This window comes from Pezoporus flaviventris, unplaced genomic scaffold (assembly GCF_033815535.1).
Source record: "Pezoporus flaviventris isolate CSIRO_AGI_PZ_B2104156 unplaced genomic scaffold, CSIRO_AGI_Pfla_v1 ptg000050l, whole genome shotgun sequence".
Classification (NCBI taxonomy): domain Eukaryota; kingdom Metazoa; phylum Chordata; class Aves; order Psittaciformes; family Psittacidae; genus Pezoporus; species Pezoporus flaviventris.
Window position 1 is genome coordinate 5,373,201 of NW_026892598.1, and position 14,684 is coordinate 5,387,884.

At 48.5% G+C, this 14,684-nt stretch overlaps 1 protein-coding gene across 2 annotated transcripts in view; it reads left to right on the plus strand.

Annotated features, from left to right (window-relative positions):
- Positions 1–14,684, plus strand: part of CORO2A (coronin 2A) — a 53,007-nt gene that overhangs the window by 19,531 nt on the left and 18,792 nt on the right. For both annotated transcript variants that reach the window (XM_061468761.1, XM_061468762.1), the window contains exon 2: positions 12,440–12,640. In XM_061468761.1, coding sequence (XP_061324745.1) covers positions 12,440–12,640 — 201 coding nt within the window. The remainder of the gene's footprint in view (positions 1–12,439; positions 12,641–14,684) is intronic.

Consider the following 14,684-nt stretch of genomic DNA (forward strand, 5'->3'; position numbering starts at 1 on the left):
TTTTGAGTCTCCCAGAGTGACTGGTCATGTCTTTTGGCAGCAAGTTACATTATTTGTTTTTGGATGAAGAGGGGTGAATTCTGAGAGGATCAGCTGTGTGGAAGGACAGGGAGGTGGGAGAGAGGATTTAGCAGGAGAGAAGGGTAAGATGAATGAAACTGAGTTGAAGATGGTGGAAGAGAGGGTGCAAGAGAAAATCATGGGCGTAGGCAGATTTTGGGAAGGCCAGTGATTCTTGCTTTTGGTTTTATTGCTTGGAGCTGTGTGTATTTAAAGATTTTATTTCATGGACTGCTGACACAGGGCTGAGAATAGCATACGTATCTCCTCTGGAGCCTTCTAGTTGTGTATCCTTTTGCCTACTTCAGTCTGCTTGCTTTCATGAAGTTGGAAGCTTCAATGTCTTGTGGCACTCTTTGGCCATCCAGCCAGTCCTATATCCACCCAGTGGTCCATCCATAAAATTGATGTCTCTCCAATTTAGAGACAAGGATGTTGTGCGGGACAGTGTCAAATGCTTTGCACAAGTCCGGGTAGATGACATCAACTGCTCTGCCCCTGTCCATCGGTTCTGTAGCCCCATCATAGAAGGCCACCAAATTGGTCAGGCAGGATTTCCCCTTAGTGAAGCCATGCTGGCTGTCACCAACCACCTTGTTGATTTTCATGTGCCTTAGCATGCCTTCCAGGAGAATCTGCTCCAAGATTTTGCCAGGCACAGAGGTGAGACTGGTGACTGGTCTGTAATTGCCCAGGTCATCCATTTTCCCCTTCTTGAAAATAGGGGTTATATTTCCCTTTTCCCAGTCATCGGGAACTTCACCTGACTGCCATAATTTCTCAAATACGATGGCCAGTGGCTTAGGAACTTCATTTGCCAGCTCCTTCAGGACCCACAGATGGATTTCATCAAGACCCATGGACTTGTGCACGTTCAGGTTCTGATGGTCTCAAACGAGATCCTCTCCTACAGTGGGCCCAAGGTCTTCATTCTCACAGTCTCTGCATCTGCCTTCCAGGATTTGGGTGGTTTGGTCAGAGCCTTTGCCAGTGAAGACTGAGGCAAAGAAGTCATTCAGAACCTCAGCCTTTTCCAAATCCTGTGTAGCCAGTTCTCCCGAGAGGTTCCTGAGGGGGCCTCCATTCTCCCTTGTCTGTTTTTTATTTGAAATGTACCTGTAGAATCCCTTCCTGTTATCCTTAACATCCCTAGCCAAGTTTATATTCTAACTGGGCCTCTGCTTTCCTAACCTGGTCCCTAGCTTCCCGGACAACATCCCTATATTCTTCCCAGGCCGCCTGTCCTTGCTTCCACCTTTTAGAAGCCTCTTTTTCCCCTCAAATTTTCCTCAGCAGCTCCTTATCCGTCCAAGGAGGTCTCCTGTCCCTCCTGCTGCACTTTCTTCTAGTTGCGATGCAACACTCCTGAGCTTGCAGCAGGTGATCCTTGAATATCAACCAAGAGTCTTGGGCCCCCCTGCCCTCTAGGGCTGTATCCCATGGAACCTTACTAAGCAGGTTCCTGAAGAGGCCAAAGTCTGCTCTTTTGAAGTCCAGGGCAGTGAGCTTGCTGCACGCTCTTCTCACTGTCCTGAGGATCTCCAATTGGACCACCTCATGTTCACTGCATCCAAGGCTGCCCTGGAGCGTCACATTTCCAATGAGCCCTTCCCTGTTGGTGAGCACTAGGTCAAGCATGGCACCCCTCCTTGTCGGCTCCTCTATTACTTGCAGAAGGAAGTTGTCTTCCACGCAACCAAGGAACCTCCTGGATTGCTTGTGCTGGGCTGTACCATCCTTCCAACAGATGTCAGGGTGGTTGAAGTCCCCCATGAGAACAAGGGCCTGCGAGCGTGAGGCTTTTCCTATCTGTCTATGGAGTGCTTCATCCCCAGGTTCTCCTTGATCAGGCGGTCTGTAACAGATCCCCACAGTAATGTCTCCCATAGCTATATCCCTTTAACCCTGACCCACAAACTCTCTGTTAACTGATCACCTGTCCCCAGACAGAGTTCCATACTCTCCAGCCTATCCCTAACATATAAGAGTAACTTCCCCTCCCCGCCTGCCAGGCCTGTCTTTTCTAAAGATCCTGTAACCTTCCATTCCAACACTCCAGTCATAGGAGCCATCTCACCATGTTTCTGGGATGCCTATAATATCATACCCCCGTAGATGTGCCCACCTCTCTAATTCCTCTTGTTTGTGTTGCTTATGATGAGATATCCCAGTACAGGCATGTGGAGTGCAACAGGAGCTCACAGTCCAGCATCATTCTCTCTGTGCACTTGTGTATTATTTCTATTCTGGAAATAAAGACAGCTCCTGCCGTGCTCAAGTATATCAGCTTAGAGCCAGACTACCTCATTCCTTGCTTGTATTTTCACAGCAGGGAGTGTGCCTGGGAGGAAAGAAAATACATAGTGACCATTGATTCGGAGAAAACTCCAGGAACAAACTCGCCAGCAGTTTCAAGTTGACAAGCAGGTATTCTTTATTGCGGCGCCGGGAGACACGGGGTATAGCTCCTCCTAACGCGTGTCCCCGTATCGCCATGCAGGCCATCCTTATGTGGTCATTGAGCATATTACATCGTTTTCCAGAAAGTTTCGGGCATGCATACAGAAATGTGATGGTGGTCTTTAAGGGTCGTTTGCTTTTCCCAACAATCTTCATAACCAGCTTAATTAACATTACAGACATAGCAATCATCCTGGCCTTCTACTTATCAGTTAGTTTAACTGCTCCTATCCTGGGCATCTGCTAGTCCGGGTTACTCCCTAGTAGATGCTTACACCAGCTTAATGGGTTTATTAACACCCCAAGCATAGCAATCATCCTGTCCTTTACTTATCAGTTAGTTTATCTGTGCCCACCCTGGACAATTGCTAGTCCCAGATACTCCCCATCCCCAGGTCCTGTCCTTCTATTCTGCTTTTCTCACACCTTTTGTACTGAGGTCCTGAGGGCCTGAAATTATGTCAACTACCTTCAAGCACCGCAGTTATTTTCCATTACAAAGCCGTCACACTTAACATTGCTTAAAAGGGATTACATTTTATGCTTTTTTTGCCTCCTTGTCTCACCATCCAGGTTGTTAAATGATGGTATTGTTTAGGCTTTGCCTTTGCATAAAGTCAGTGGAAAGTAGTCACTGACGCTAAGCCAGTTGCGGAATCAGGATGGATGGTAGGGGACACGCTTGGCTCCACAAAGAGTCATGCATGCTCAGTGGCTGGTGTCCATTTGGCAGATGGGGGCCTGGTAGCTGATTGTTTTGCTGTTTGCACGTGGAATTAGAAGATGAGTGTCCTTCCTGGCAGCCAGCATGAAGGTCCCAGTTCCCTCATCTTCTGATATCACCTATCACCTGCCCCAGTGGGGGTCTGCTGTTAACGTTTTGTGAGTGTAAACATGATCGGAGATCCTGGGTGGCAGATGGCGTCTGCTTTGGAGTTTGCTGCTCCCTGGCGACTGAGAGCAGAAGGCTGGCATGCTCTGAAGAGTGTGCAGTACAGAAACTGCGCATGCTAAGTGGGATTTCTTGACCCCCAGACTTCTTGATCAGATTACAGACCCATCTCCCATCTGACCTCGATGTAGACTAAATTCCTCCCTGCTTTAACTAGGTGCAGCACAGCCTTTGATGTGTGTCCAGCCATTGCTAGAGACTTGCAGGCCTATACAAAAGGGAATAGGCATGGGCTGGTTCGTAGCCTCTCCTTCCCTGGAGTGAGACCATCACACCACCCAGTTGTAGTTCTCTGGGTGAGCTGAGGGTATCTCATTGCTGTCAAAGACACTCCAATTCCCTCTGCTCCCAGCTGTAGTGTGACTCCCACCTATTTGTTCTCTGTTTGACCCACATCGGGTATTTCTTATGATCTGATTCTGCTCAAGGGCTGTATTCTGTAGTTTGTTTTTAAACCCCCATCTACTCCCACCCCAGGTTAATTTTCTGCTCTTGAGCAAGAGAAAGCAGCTCATGGCTGGGACTGAAAGAGACCACTAGAGAGGTCAGCTCATACCTATGTGGAGCCAAACCTGACAGCTGGTATTTCCCAGAGATAAGGTGCCCATCAAACTTCTTTCAGGCCTTCCTTAGCGTATAAGGAAAATAACTTCCAGGTCTGTTCGCCCTCCAGCTCTTGGTACTGTCGATGCCAAGGATACCAAAGATAGTAGAAGACAGAAAAAAAGTGTTGTAAATGTGTTGAGTTTTGAGACAATTAGGGCTGACTTGGCTGCTGTGACGCTTTCACAAAATACTGTGAACCGGAGGAGAAGGTGCTCTCAGCTGGGTCTGGATTAGGCTATCATATGTCTGGGTTTCCTTAAACATATTTCACTTTTCCTATCTAGTTATGTTGTCCAGGTTCAGGAGAAATCCATCCAAAATTCAAAAATTTCATGAGTGTTTTGGTCAAATCTTTAATCCCAGGTTAACTGGGATGCAGTAGGGCAAGTGGGAACACACTCGTCTATGGTGAAGCAGACATTCAGTCAGTTGGACATGCATATGCCTGTTTTTGTGTGATGTTTCGTGGACAGCAGTAAATACCCCACAGCATAGCTCTCCTAGGACTGCTTCTGGGTGCTGCAGACATTGCTAGGCTTCACAACCCTCTTAGGAGTTCACACCTTCAGCAAAGAGTGAGGACCTTTGCAGTGAGGTTTCACGGATGAGTCGTGGAAAGGTAACTTTTCATAAACGCCCTTATGAAAAGGTCAGAGCTAAGGCAGACCTAAGTCCCTTCAGTGCTGCTGCACCATACTTCAGAAGAAAAGTGATGGACCTGGATTCTCCATCTTTAACTGTCTGCTCTTTAGAGGTCACATGCGCATTTACAGGTTCATGTAAAGTAAGCACAGAAAGGCTGAGTAGGCTGTGCTTGAGGGTATCAGAGTACCACAGTGGCTTTCTGGGCACCTTTCCAGGTGCCAAGAAGAGGAATCCCACTTGTTCTCAACACTGGGTGGAGAATTGCTATGGCTTTGCTGTTTTATCTTATATATCAGACCCAGCTGCTGAGCCAAGGACAATATGACTCTGTCTTAGAAAAAAAAGAGGAACAAAAGGTCTTGCAGGCAGCAGACTTGGGTATCAATTTTAGGTTGACTCCCTTCAGGTCTTCCTTCACAGTCAGCATGAGCCATTGCTGACTGTGCTTGCTGCACATATGATTTAACTTCTGCACACATAGAAAAGAGTAGGACTACTTGCAGTGGCTTTCTGTGAAGCCTGCACTCTGCTGCACATCGGAGGCAATCTCTGGTGAGGATCTTTCTGTATTTTGAGACTGGCCTCCATGGTTCTTCTGCTCTGTAGTTGAGACTCTCTACACGGTCAGATCTCTCTCTCGGAGTAGTCTGTGTTGTTCCCTGCCTTCAGCTTAGAACCAAGCACCCAGAAATGCCTGTTGTGAGAGGCTTCAGGGTATCATTTTAAACCATCTATATGCCCTTCTCTGTTTTTGCAGTTGCATTATCCTGCTTGGAGAGGCAGAGGAGCTGTTTCCTCTGTTTATGCCAGCAGTGAGGAAATATGAAGCAAATGAATGCATTTTACTCTTTCCTATAAAGCGCTGAATGTTCTTTCATGAGATAGTACTCCCAGTGCTAGGGCTGCACATCTCAATGGACAGAAGCTGCCTAGGAAACACCATTCCGCCTGAAAAAGCTTGCACTGATTGCCTGCTGCAGCCTGGCAAGCAGAGGTCTGAGGAGTGCTGCAGGGAATTCTGTATCCTACTTCAGGACTCCTTGGCAGCTTCAGAAAAAAAACTGTGATGTTCTGTGTTGGAAGAAGTGGAGTGACAGCCTCAAAGGCTTGGTCTTTCGGAACTGGGTGAGGGGAGGGTAGTGTTAAACACATTCTTCACATCGGCTGTACGGTCAGAAACATAGGAACACTAGCACAGTCTGCAGTGTCTCCTTCCATCCCAGTTCGCCTTACCCCAAAGAGAGGCTCGTGATATGGGGAATTAGGTCAGGATGATGGGTAGGGAGGGCAGGAGGCTTGGACTGCAAAGGCTATGCTGCCTTCCTCCTTTCTCCAAGATTCAAAGGGCTCTGTGCCATGCTGGCAGAGGTCCCTTCATCAGTCCCTTTCATCCTTTTGTCTCTTTAGCATCAGTCTCTGTGCCTGGGACAGTGACACTAGAGCCCTGAGCAGCAAGTGAGGGAGGATCTTCTACCTCCTTGGCCAGATGAAAAGACCCAGACTTCAGCTCCAGCTCACTCTCAAGATGGGGTTAAACTGCCCCTGAGCACTGACCAGTGTGCAGGGCTTGTCTGCATGCTCCTGCTGTGAGGACCATGGCTCCTTGCAGCCCTGGCTTCTTGCAGCCCCACAAGCAGGTGAGGTGAGCTGGGGATCCCAAGCTGTGGCTTCAGGCCTTACCCAGTGCTGCATACCTGGGATTTTCAGGACCTTGGGCTCTGTCCATGCTGGCTCACTCTGCTCAGACATGGCTGTGCATGGACAACACAGCAAACCTGCTCCAGTGTGGGCTCCTCTCTCCGTGGGGCCACAGCTAGTCCAGGAGCCTGCTCCAGCACGGGTTGCTCATGGGGTCACAGCCTCTTTTGGGCATCCCTCTGCTCTGGTGTGGGGTCCTCCGTGTGCTGCAGGGGGAATCTGCTCCACCATGGACCTCTATGGGCTGCAGGGGCACAGCTGCCTCACCATGGTCTGCACCACAGGCTGCAGGGGAATCTCTGGCCCAGGGCCTGGAGCACCTCCTCCCCTCCATCTCCACTGACATGGGTGTCTGCAGGACTGTTGCACTCTCATATGCTCATCTCCTGTATTCAGCTATAACTGTAATTTTTCTCCTTCCTAGCAGGTGGCACAGTTCTTTGGCTTCAGTCTGAGAATAATGCTTATAACATGCAGATGTTTTGGGTTTTGCTAAGTGATGTTTACTCTGACCGAGGACTTTTTAGTCTCTCATGCTTTGCCAGTGGGGAGGAGCACAAGAAGCCAGGAGGGAGCAGAGCCAGGACCCCTGACCCGAACTAACCAAAGGGCTATTCCATACCACAGCACATCATGCCCAGTATATAAACTGGGGGGAGTAACCCGGAAGGCCCAGATCACTGCTTGGGTCAGGGTGGGTACCATTTGGCAGGTGGTGAGCAATTGTATTGTTGAGCACTTGAGTTGGTTGTTGTTTTTCCTTTCCCTTTTTAGTTTCCTATTGTCTTCACCTTGTTATTTCCCTTATTGTTATTATTAGTAGCAGTAGTGGTTTTGTGTTGTACCTTAGTTACTGTACTGTTCTCATGTCAGCTCTTGGGGTTTACATTCTTTCAATTTTTCCTCCCCATCCCACTTGGAGTGGAAGGGGAAGGAGGAGGTGAGCAAGTGGCTGCATGGTTCTGAGTTACTAGCTGGGCTTAAACCACCACAGCTCACTCCTATTGTGGGCTGCAGTTGCACAGTTTTTTCTTTCCCCTTCTAACTATATCACCCCAGAGGCACTTCCACCATCACTGGTGGGCTTGTCCTTGGCCAGCGTGGGTCTCTCTTGGCACAGGCTAGCATTTGGCTCTATGGGGCATGGGGGAAGCTTCTTGCAGAAGACCCCCCCCCCCCCCCCAGCAGGGTTTGATAGCTCCTTCCACCACCAAAACCCTGCCATGCAAACCCAATACAGCAGTGAAGGCTGTAGTGCCTTTTCTGTGTCCTTTGTCAGAAGACTCCTGCTCCCCTTCTCAGCAGGCTCAAGTTTTCCCTAGTTGTCCTTTTACTGCTGTGGTACCTGCAGGAAACTTTCTTGTTGCCATTCACATGAATGAATGAGTCAGATTCAACTCCAGGTGAGACTTACTTTTCCTAAGCCCAAACCTGCAGACTTTGGCCTCTTCAGGAACCTGCTTAGTAAGGTTCCATGGGATATAGCCCTAGAGGGCAGGGGGCCCAAGACTCTTGGTTGATATTCAAGGATCACCTGCTGCAAGCTCAGGAGTGTTGCATCCCAACTGGAAGGAAGTGCAGCAGGAGGGCCAGGAAACCTCCTTGGATGGATAAGGAGCTGCTGAGGAAAATTTGAGGGGAAAAAGAGGCTCCTAAAAGGTGGAAGCAAGGACAGGCGGCCTGGGAAGAATACAGGGATGTTGTCCGGGAAGCTAGGGACCAGGTTAGGAAAGCTAAGGTCCAGTTAGAATTAAATTTGGGTAGGGATGTGAAAGATAACAGGAGAGATTCTATAGGTACATTTCAAATAAAAAACAGACTAGGGAGAATGGAGGCCCCCCCAGGAAGCTGTCAGGAGAACTGGCTACACAGGATTTGGAAAAGGCTGAGGTTCTGAATGACTTCTTTGCCTCAGTCTTCACTGGCAAAGGCTCTGACCAAACCACCCAAATCCTGGAAGGCAGATGCAGAGACTGTGAGAATGAAGACCTTGGGCCCACTGTAGGAGAGGATCTGGTTTGAGACCATCTTAAGAACCTGAACGTGCACAAGTCCATGGGACCTGATGAAATCCATCTGTGGGTCCTGAAGGAGCTGGCAAATGAAGTTCCTAAGCTGCTGGCCATCGTATTTGAGAAATTATGGCAGTCAGGTGAAGTTCCCGATGACTGGGAAAAGGGAAATATAACCCCCGTTTTCAAGAAGGGGAAAATGGATGACCTGGGCAATTACAGACCAGTCACTCTCACCTCTGTGCCTGGCAAAATCTTGGAGCAGATTCTCCTGGAAGGCATGCTAAGGCACATGAAAAACATCAAGGTGCTTGGTGACAGCCAGCATGGCTTCACTGAGGGGAAATCCTGCCTGACCGATTTGGTGGCCTTCTATGATGGGGCTACAGAACTGATGGACAGGGGTAGAGCAGTTGATGTCATCTACCCGGACTTGTGCAAAGCATTTGACACTGTCCCACACAACATCCTTGTCTCTAAATTGGAGAGACATCAATTTGATGGATGGACCACTCGGTGGATATAGGACTTGGCTGGATGGCTGCATGCAAAGAGTTGTGGTCAATGGCTCAATGTTTGGCTGAAGACCAGTAACGAGTGGTGTCCCTCAGGGATCGGTGTTGGGACTGGTCTTGTTCAACATCTTTGCTGTTGACATGGACAGTGGGATTGAGTGCACCCTCAGCAACTTTGCCAATGACACCAAGCTGTGTGGTTCGGTTGATACGCTGGAGGGAAGGAATGCTATTGAGAGGGACCTTGACACCCTTGTGAGGTGGGCTGATGCCAGCCTCATGAAGTTTAACCATGCCAAGTGCAAGGTCCTACACCTGGGTCAGAGCAATCCCAGGCACAGCTACAGGTTGGGCAGAGAAGAGATTCAGAGCAGCCCTGCAGAGAAGGACTTGGGGGTGTTGGTCGATGAGAAACTGAACATGAGCCAGCTTCACTGTGTGTTCGCAGCCCAGAAAGCCAGCTATATCCTGGGCCGCACCAAAAGGAGCGTGACCAGCAGATCGAAGGAGGTGATCTTGCCCCTCTACTCTGCTCTCATGAGACCTCACTTGGAGTATTGTGTGCAGTTCTGGTGTCCTCAACATAAAAAGGACATGGAACTGTTGGAACAAGTCCAGAGGACGCCACGAAGGATGATCAGGGGCCTGGAGCACCTCCTGTATGAAGATAGGCTGAGAAAGTTGGGGCTGTTCAGCCTGGAGAAGAGAAGGCTGTGTGGAGACCTCATGCTGGGGAGGGACTCTTTATTACGGACTGTAGTGGTAGGACAAGGGGTAATGGGTTAAAACTTAACCAGGGGAAGTTTAGATTGGCTATAAGGAAGAAATTCTTTCCTGTTAGGGTGGCGAGGCACTGGAATGGGTTGCCCATGGAAGTTGTGAATCCTCCATCCCTGGTGGTGTTCAAGGCCAGGTTGGAGGGAGCCTTGGGTGAGATGGGTTAGTGTGAGGTGTCCCTGCCCATGGCAGAGGTGTTGGAACTAGATGATCTTAAGGTCCTTTTCAACCCTAACCATTCTATGATTCTATGTTTGGACAGTGGTCATATCACTTTCTTTTGCCTGGTGTTCCTGTGTGTTCTTCTCCACCATGTGTGGCAGTAAAGGAGAGGAAGGAAAACAAATAATTGTGACTGTCAAAACCTGAAAACAGAGAAGAGGGAAGCGAATGTCTGAAAATGGAAAAGAAGGACCCTGCAGGGAACACTGAGCAGAGGCCTCTGGTAGATCCCAGCGCCCTCGGATGGGCGTGGCACTGTGAGCAGAGGGGGGGCGGATGCAGCCCTGCTACTGTCAGGACCTCCTTGTCCAGTTTGCTTTTCCTCTGCAAGTGGGAGGCTGTGTGATGAGGGCCAGGAGAAGGCTGGTAAGAAGGTGCTGTAGTGTAGTGGCACCTCGGATGGGGGAGGTAGGTGGAAAGTGCAGCTGTAGCCTCAGTAGGTTTTGAAGAACTGGGAAAAGTTACTTGTACACCAAGGTTTACTGCTTGCCATGGAAAGATACGGGGGAGGGCCTCCCCATGGAGGTGCCTCTGCCTCCTGCTCTGGGGAGGATTTTGCAGCTAACTCCCTGTGGCCCATGGAGTCAGCTCTGATGATGTGCAGCCCGCTGCTGCCTCTGCTTCCAGCAGGGAGAGGACCATCCTCCTAATGTTGAGGTGGTGGGCAAGGGTGGGGAATGGAAACGGTGAGGTGTACATGGAAACATGCCAGTGTGGGGGTCATCGAGGAGTTCAAAGGCCCTTATGGAGAAGGTGGGGCCTGCTCTGCTGCAGGACTCACCCAGGGTGGGAGAGAATTCAGGGTGGGCTTGCCTGCAAGACAGAATGGTGGGGAATGGAGCTGGTGGCACAAGTGATTGCTCTGCTTACTGCCAGGAAGCTGTTTTGAGTGGCTGACAATCTTGCAGGAGTGGAGAATAAAAGATGAAAGACCTGTTATAGCTGGCTGGAGTGCAGCAAGTAACATTATGTTTTCCCAAAACTTGGGAGCTGCTTAAGGACAGCCCTGCAGAGAAGTGTTTTGCCCAGCCCAGCTCTTCCCAGCTTCTCTATCTTGGCTGCTACTTGTGTCTCCATGTGTCTCACCACAGTTGTGTTCAGAATGGGCATCTATCCCTTTTGTATTGCAGATATGTCATGGCACTTCAGACCACACTGTGCTCCTTCTGGGAACAGGAGATAGGACAGGACTTGTGTCCTAGCACTATTGATAGCTCACATCTTCTGGTGTGATGTGGGATGTGAGCTTTGTGGATCTTTGTGTTGATGGGTGCTTGTAAAGTTTCAGTTTAACAGCCCAGGATCAAGCAATACAGTTTCCTAACCTCAAACAGTCATCATAAGAGGATGCAAAAACATGCCAGCAACAAGGATATTTAAGTTTAGAATTGCTTAGACCCCTTGTCAGGTGATGACGCTCTTGATTTCCTGCCATTGCATGCCTCCCCTTAAACGTTTACCCACATGAGTGAGTGGTTTAAGTCTTGCTGTAACTCAAAAGCTGCTTGGTTGGGTTCCCATCTCAGACTGGAGTATTTTGATCCAGTATTGCTGATAACAGTGTTCACCAAATTCATGTTAAAGAAATCAGTACTGGGTAAAATCAAGCCTTTTCCCAATGTTTGCTCATACTCACAGCTGACTGGGGATCTCTTTCACCCATAACCTTCTTGCCTGATCTCCATTTCTTTTCCTTTAGGCAGTAGGACCATCCCCACTGTCTAGGTCTTGTTGAGAGAGCAAGAGTTAATAGTCTGAACGACCTTTTCTGCCCAACACTGGTAGTTTCCTACTTGAGAGCACTTGCATGAGTTCTGTTAAGCTCCAGTGCTCTCTGTGGGAAGGGTTCTTGTGTTTAGCATGATTTATGTATCTAATTTAAACACCATTTAAAATGCTGCCTGTTAGAAGGCTGTGGTGCAGTTATAAACTAGTCATGCAAAATGTCATTCATTGTTAGTGGGGAAAAAACCCAGAGGTGACAGCAACTATTCCTGTAACCTGTCAGATCTTTTTTTCCCTTCATATGTGCAAAATTTAGACTTATTTTTGGTCCTAAGCCACCTCAGGACTAAATGAAGCATGCATCCAGACTGGCTTTTTCACTTGCCATCTTTCAGGCTTTCCCCACCTAAGATGTATCTTTTATCCTTCCTGAGCTCTGTGCTACCAAGATTCATCTCCTCTTAAACTTGCTGCCGTGTGGCCCTGCCTCAGTGATAGGGACTGCATGCACAGCCCAGCTGGTGATGGAGAGAGCTGTCTTCTCTCCCCTGAACTCTCTTCTCTTCATCACTCCATCTGCAGCGGGTGCAGACACAGGTCATGCCACAGGGGTGAAGACCACCAGAGAAAAAAGTGACTGCTGCTTGCTGTCTGAGGGTTGATGTGAGAAGCACAGATGCGGAGGGGTGAGCCTGTGCTGGGGAGCGGGAGTCTGCAAGCCTTGCTTGGTCCTTATGTCACGGAGCATTGTGTTTCTCCAATTGCAGATGTCGTGGAACCTGCAGTACCGCACCTCCAAGTTCCGCCACGTGTATGGCAGACCAGCCAGTAAGGAGAAATGCTATGACTGCGTGCCCATCACCCACAACGTCCACGACAACCAGTTCTGCGCTGTAAACCCCCACTTCATTGCAGTGGTGACTGAGTGTGCGTGCGGGGGGGCCTTTGTTGTCATTCCCATACACCAGGTGAGCTCTCCTGAGGCAGGCTGGCTTTTGAGAGAGCATCAAGAGGCTGGAGGAAAGCCAGGCTTTCTAGGGAGCTAGATCACACAGAGGATATTCAGTTAATGCAGCTGTCCAGATTGCAGAGTGATAGGAGGGGCCTCAGATGCTCTGGCAGGTGATTCCTGGGTTGTGTCTAGTTTTGTCTCTTACATTGCTGCTTGCAGCTTTTTAGCACCTTCATTCATTTCACATCTCATTTGCATTTCCTGTATAAAGAGCAGGAACTGTGCTAGGAGAAATTTTAAATATAGAAGTAATTAGGAGACACGGGGCAAAATCTGAAAGTTGCATTACTGGCATGTTTTCAGATATGACAAAAGGAAAATGTGGCATGTTTCGCTCTACCTCCTCCTTTGTGAAAGAGTGGAGAAATGATTATCAGCCAATGAAGCTCTTAAGCTTAAAGCATCGATGCTGGAGAAGCTTCCCTTTCAGTAACAAATCCGATGTTTATGGGTTTTGATGACTTACGGATCTGATGAGGGAGAGAAGCAGGCCATCTGATGTTTATTGCTTCAGAAAAAATTAGGCATGCACTAATGTGGATTAACTTGAATATGAGATTATGAGCTCTCTGGAATCAGGGCAGAACAGATGAAAGGCAAAAGTTCAGCCTTTAATTAAAAGTTAATTGATGGTGTTATTGCATTACCACTTTTTCAATATATATTTGCTAAGGATGAAAGTGAACTGGCTATGCTTGAAGAATTTAGCACAGTTCCTGGCTCTCCTAGACTTTGTTTGTTCATCTCCTTCTCTGCAGGTGCTGTTCAAAGACAGTCCTTCTAAAATTAACCCTTGCCTTGTTTTTCTTGACTGAGTCACTTCTTCCCCCTCAACGATGATCTGTTGAGGCTGAAGAACTTGTCCTTATCACAGAGCTGCATCTGTAAGCTGGTGACTGTGGGACAGGGGGTGGGAGCCAGCTCTCAAAGTGTTGGCAAAATGAGTTGAGAGTGCTTGCACTGCTTACTATTAATTTTTCTGTCTTCTCACCTTTTCTCAGCTCTCTAGAGCTCTCTAGGCTAGTCTTCAGTAGTAATTCTTCCATCTTAACACCTGCTTAACACTCCATCCAGATCTGAAATACCTGCCTGCAGAAATAACTGCCTTATTTCAAAGGCATGGTAGAACTGGGAGGTACAGAAAAAGGTTATTAAAGTACATCAATGAAAATATGTGAGGAAGATGTAGATTAGGCCTCAGTCAGTCTGGAAAAAAAGACAAAGAAGTGAGATATATAAAACTTGTCATGAGGATGAGGAACAAGCATAAGGAGTAATTCTTCTTGTTTTTTTGTGGTATGGAGTCCCTGGAATCCTGGTAAAGGGAGCAAACTGTTATCAGCCGATGTGAATTCTTCTGCAGTTCAGATGTAGAGCTCACTGCTCCAGATGCTGATGAGACCAGAAGAACTAAGGGTTGTAAACCAGGATGAAGTTATAGAGCATTTTATGAACTGTGTTAGTTCTGATGCATGTCCCTTGAGGGTTGACCATTGGTGGTGGATCGGGGAAACTATCTGTACGTGCTGCGCTTTGTACAGCCGTTCTCTGAATACCTGTTCCTGACCCTTGCTGGGTGTGGAGAGTGGGCTCAGCCCCTCACAGAAAGAGGTTCCCTGAGCCTGGGGACTGTGATACACTTCTCAGCTGGTCCTACCTGGTAAAATCAGGCAGCTTTTGACTTTTGCTCCTGGTGGTGGTATTTGTGGCTGCCATCCTTTGCAATGCTGACCATGATAGACAGCATACTGTGGACCCAGCTGCAGGGAGCCAAAGGCAGCTGCTCTGGAGACTATGCATGGGACAGTATTGCCTTCTCATGATGAGCCTCTGATCTGTGGTTACTTTTGACTGGATTCACAGGCAGCAGCTGCGTTACAACCTTGCCATCGTGTGGAGGAAAAGCGGAAGAGCCAGGACATCACATTTAGCCAACGCAGGATATGGTAGCTGGGAAAGGGAGGCCTACACTTTCCAGGCTGGGTGAATAACCTGCCCTT